At 41.5% G+C, this 4,822-nt stretch overlaps 1 protein-coding gene across 1 annotated transcript; it reads left to right on the plus strand.

Moving 5' to 3' along the window:
- The first annotated feature begins 277 nt into the window (after positions 1-277).
- LOC120112089 lies at positions 278-2,956 on the plus strand. The gene is made up of 2 exons (XM_039130655.1): positions 278-2,571; positions 2,653-2,956. The coding sequence occupies exons 1-2, from the start codon at positions 278-280 to the stop codon at positions 2,954-2,956; spliced, it is 2,598 nt and encodes an 865-aa protein (XP_038986583.1).
- The last annotated feature ends 1,866 nt before the right edge of the window (positions 2,957-4,822 follow it).

Consider the following 4,822-nt stretch of genomic DNA (forward strand, 5'->3'; position numbering starts at 1 on the left):
TAATTCCTTATGTTCAGCTTTTTGTAAATATTGAATGTTTTTTTAATGTCACTGATGCTGGGACAAGATTGAATGAGTTATTTTTGTCATGCTTATGATAACTTCTCATTTTCATAAATATCATACCAGTTTTTGTTTCTTTTACATTTTTTTATGATCTTGCCTTTCGTGTTTTTAATGGTTCGGTTTTTCTTATGTTGTTTTCTTTTTTTATCATCTCTCTAATATTTTCTAGGCTTTCTTATGTTGTTTTATTTTTTTGATTTTTAGAGGAACTATGTTAGTTGATCGTAATTGGATGTACCACCGACTTAGTGAAAATGGTTATATAAGAGCTGAGTTCTGTGATGGAGTTAAAGGGTTCCTTGAGTTTGCATTTACTCAGTTAGAGTATTGTAGTGGTGATAAGATTAGATGCCCTTGTATAAGATGTGACAATCAGAAATTTCTTAACCGTGATACGGTCAATGTTCATCTTTTGAGAAAGGGGTTTACACCGGGGTATTCAACATGGTTTGCACATGGGGAGTTACTTGGTGCAGTTGCTCCTATAAGTACAAGTGCAGTAGAAGCATCGACATCAATGGATGTTGGTTGTGAACATGGTCAGCAATATAGAACCATGGTGATGGAAGCTATGGGCCCAGAAGAGGAACTTCATTTGAGGAGTGCACTTGAAGTTAATCATAAGGAAGAGCCAAACAAGGATGCTGCAGATTTTTATTTTTTGTTGAAAGATGCAGAAGTACCTTTGTGGGAAGGGTGTAAAAAACACTCTAAGTTATCTGCTATTAGTCAATTATTAAATTGCAAGTCTGAATTTAATATGAGCATATCTTGCTATGATCGAATCATGAAAATAGTGAAGAATATGTTGCCGGAAAGTGAGAAGCTGCCCCCTGATTTCTATCAATCAAAGAAGATGCTTCGGAAGTTGGGATTGGAGTATACAAGTATTGATGTTTGTGAGAATAATTGTATGCTATTCTATAAGGAAACAGAGAATTTGATTGAGTGTACCATTTGTGGTCATCCTCGATATAAACTCAGAAGAAATGATGGTGGTGGTAGGAGAAAAGATGTTCCTTATAGAAGGTTGCGATATCTTCCAATAACACCAAGACTTCAGAGGCTTTTTATGTCAAGCAGAACGGCTGAAAACATGTCATGGCATGTGAAGGGAGGTGATTCAGATGAGATGGTGCATCCTGCTTGTGGGGAGGCTTGGAAGCACTTTGACCGCATTCATCCATCCTTTTCTACCGAGCCTCGTAATGTGAGACTTGGGTTATGTACTGATGGTTTTAACCCTTTTAGCCAATCAGCTCGTCCTTATTCTTGTTGGCCAGTTTTCGTAACAGTTTACAATCTTCCATCATCAATATGTATGAAACGACCCTACATTTTTCTAAGTTTAGTCATTTCTGGACCTAAGAGCCCCGGCAAAAGTATCGATGTCTTGCTTAGGCCTTTGATTGATGAACTTAAAATATTGTGGAAAGTAGGGGTCAGCACTTATGACATTTTTAGAAAAGAGAATTTTCAAATGAAGGCAGCTTTATTGTGGACTATCAACGATTTTCCTGCATATGGCATGCTTTCAGGATGGAGTACGCATGGAAAGTTGGCCTGCCCGTATTGTATGGAGAACTCAAAAACTTTTACACTACAACATGGTGGGAAGACTTCTTTTTTTGACTGCCATCGTCAATTCTTGCCCATGGACCATGCATACAGATACCAAGTTGATGGTTTCTTCAATGGTAGAATAGAGACAGACCCCCCACCTCCTCGACTGTCTGGTGAGGAGTTGAAAAATAGGGTCTCTGCCTTACCTAATATAACTTTTGGTTTGAAAGCCCCTAAGCACACCATTCCTGAATTCGGTAAAGATCATAATTGGGTGAAAAGGAGCATATTTTGGGAGTTGCCCTATTGGCATACACTACTTATTCGACATAATTTAGATGTCATGCATATTGTTCGAAATGTGTTTCTCAATATATTTTACACTTGTATGGATGTAAAAGGGAAGACTAAAGATAATGTGAAAGCAAGGCAAGATTTAGAGCTGTATTGCAAGCGTCCTAAGTTGAGGATTCAATTTGTTAATGGAAAGCTAGTTAAGCCTCCAGCTTCCTATGTATTGTCCAAAGACCAAGCAATGGAGGTCTGCGAGTGGGTGAAAGGGTTAAGACTCCCTGATGGATATGCTTCAAACATATCGAAGTGTGTTAACCTGGATGATTATAAGTTTTACGGGTTAAAAAGTCACGATTGTCATGTTTTCATGCTGAGATTGCTTTCAATTGCATTCCGTGAAGTATTGCCAGCACCAGTGTGGAATGCATTGACAGAATTAAGCTGTTACTTTAGAGATTTATGCAGCACAACTCTGCGTGTCCGAGATATGGAGGTTCTTGAGAAAAATATTGTGGTAACTCTCTGCAAACTTAAGAAGATATTCCCTCCTGCATTTTTTGACTCAATGGAGCACTTACCTGTTCATCTAGCTTATGAAGCTAAGGTTGGGGGGCCCGTGCAGTACAGATGGATGTACCCCTTTGAAAGGTAACAATTTCTGTAAATCCATTAAATAGTTTCTTTGTATCCATTAAATTTGAGAAATTAACATATTAATCTTATTTATAGGCTTATGCATAATATAAAGCAGAAGGTAAAGAATCGAGCATCGATTGAAGGTTCTATTGTCGAGGCTTACATCATAGAAGAAATATCAACTTTCTGTTCGCATTATTTTGAGCCTTCTATACAAACGAGGTTAAATCAAGTTCTCCGTAATGAAGACGAAGGGGAGTTTGATCTCATGGATCGTCCATCCATTTTTACTCATCAAGGTCGGCCTTTTGGGAAACCTTTTGGAAGGCATTTGACTACTCAGGAGTTTAGTGCTGCTGAATTATATGTTCTTCTGAATTGTGGAGTGATTGATTAAAACCCCTATTTGATTTTGATGAGCTCAAAGCGTTTGAGTATATCTTATGTTTACTAATGAATTCAATTAAGTGTTTCAGTGAAAATCGTGTCTAAGTATTTCTAGACTTGGTTCAAGATATTTTGGATAAGGTATGAAGTCAGTTTGAACCAAAGTCTGAGACTTGAGTCGACTCCAGGATATTACGAGTCGACTCCAAGCATATCAGAATCACTGGCACGGGCTCGAGTCGACTCCAGACCAGTATGAGTCGACTCCGATTGAGAACAGACAGACGAACAGAAAGCATCAACTCAAAACCTGTCAGCGAGTCGACTCCTGAAGTGCGCGAGTCGACTCCGATGCTTACCGAGTTGACTCCGGAGTAATATGAGTCGACTCCAAGAAGCTACAGACAGAAAAGTCAGAGAGCGTTTTTTCGACCCTGAGATTCGAGTCGACTCCTGTGGAACGCGAGTCGACTCCGATGGTTGGCAGGTCGACTCCAAAGAAAGTGAGAGTCGACTCTCAGTGGAACACAAGGCAAAAGTCAGAGAACCGTTTTCGGACTCTAAGATTCGAGTCGACTCCCGCAATACGCGAGTCGACTCCAAAACAGCGCGATCCAAGAAGACAGTAGATCAATTTGTTGTCTCTGAGAGCCGAGTCGACTCCCAGACAGCTCGAGTCGACTCCAAGGCAGCGGTACACCAAAAAGGCAGAAGACTAAGTTTCGGAAACTGAGAGCCGAGTCGACTCCGGGGAAGTTCGAGTCGACTCCAAGACTGGACGAGCCAAAAGACAGAAGATCGGGAGTTCGGGCTCTGAGCGCCGAGTCGACTCCCAGGACTGTCGAGTCGACTCGAGCGGACCAAATTGAAAAGTTGATCTACGGATTTCATGGGAGGAGCCGACTCCGAAAATGCCAAATCAGCTCCAGAAGTTGGCGAGTCGACTCCGGATCAAGACGAGTCGACTCCCAGTCGAAGAAGCTACTTTAATTCAAATCCGGAACAGTTGCCGAGTCGACTCTAGAAAAGCATGAGTCGACTCCCGCTACAGCCGAGTCGACTCCTGATCGCGCGAGTCGACTCCGACCCCAACGGACACATTGTCAGGTTGTGCAGAGTGTGCAGAACGGGCAGAAATAGGTGTCTAACGGCTAGTTTCCGTGGGGGATGGCTTAAATAGCCACAGAGGACTGTAGCAAGGCAGAGAACTACCATTCCATTCAAAGAGATCAAGCATTTATTCTCTGCAAACTTGCTTTCAACGAAAAAGAAGGAAGAGCGCCATTAACTCAATCCAACAACCTCTTCCCAGCATTGAAAGAAGTCTCCTCCTGCATTCAAGTCGATCAGACGTTCCAGAGGAGACTCAAAGTTCAAGAAGCCTTATTCTATTCCAACGCAAAAGTGTTTGAGGGCTCTTAACTTCTCTCTAGTTTATATTGTAGCAAATCTGCTTTTTAAGAAGCTCAGTTTTTCTGTTTGTTTCTTATTCTTTCCATATTGTCTTTGTTTGATTCAATCGGGGGATTGAATCAAGGGTGTAGAGGTTGGTTGGTGAGCCGAGTGTAAAACCAACGTGTAAGGGTTCGATTGTGATCCCGGGAAAACAATCGGGGTTGGTTCTAGTCGGTGAGCCTGGGAAAACCGACCGAGTTCGTTGTGAGCTCGTAAAACAACAAGTTTGGTTGTGAGCTTGGAAAACAACCGGCTGTAATCCAAGGGATTATAGTGAATTCCCAAGTGAGGCTTGGGGAGTGGACGTAGGAGCAAGGGTTAGCTCCGAACCACTATAAACATCGTGTTTGTGATTGCTTGTCTCTCTTTCTCTCATTCTCATTTCACTCACAGCACATAGCAACTAATTAATCACCTTGCA

The sequence above is a fragment of the Phoenix dactylifera genome, chromosome 10 (assembly GCF_009389715.1).
Source record: "Phoenix dactylifera cultivar Barhee BC4 chromosome 10, palm_55x_up_171113_PBpolish2nd_filt_p, whole genome shotgun sequence".
NCBI lineage: Eukaryota > Viridiplantae > Streptophyta > Magnoliopsida > Arecales > Arecaceae > Phoenix > Phoenix dactylifera.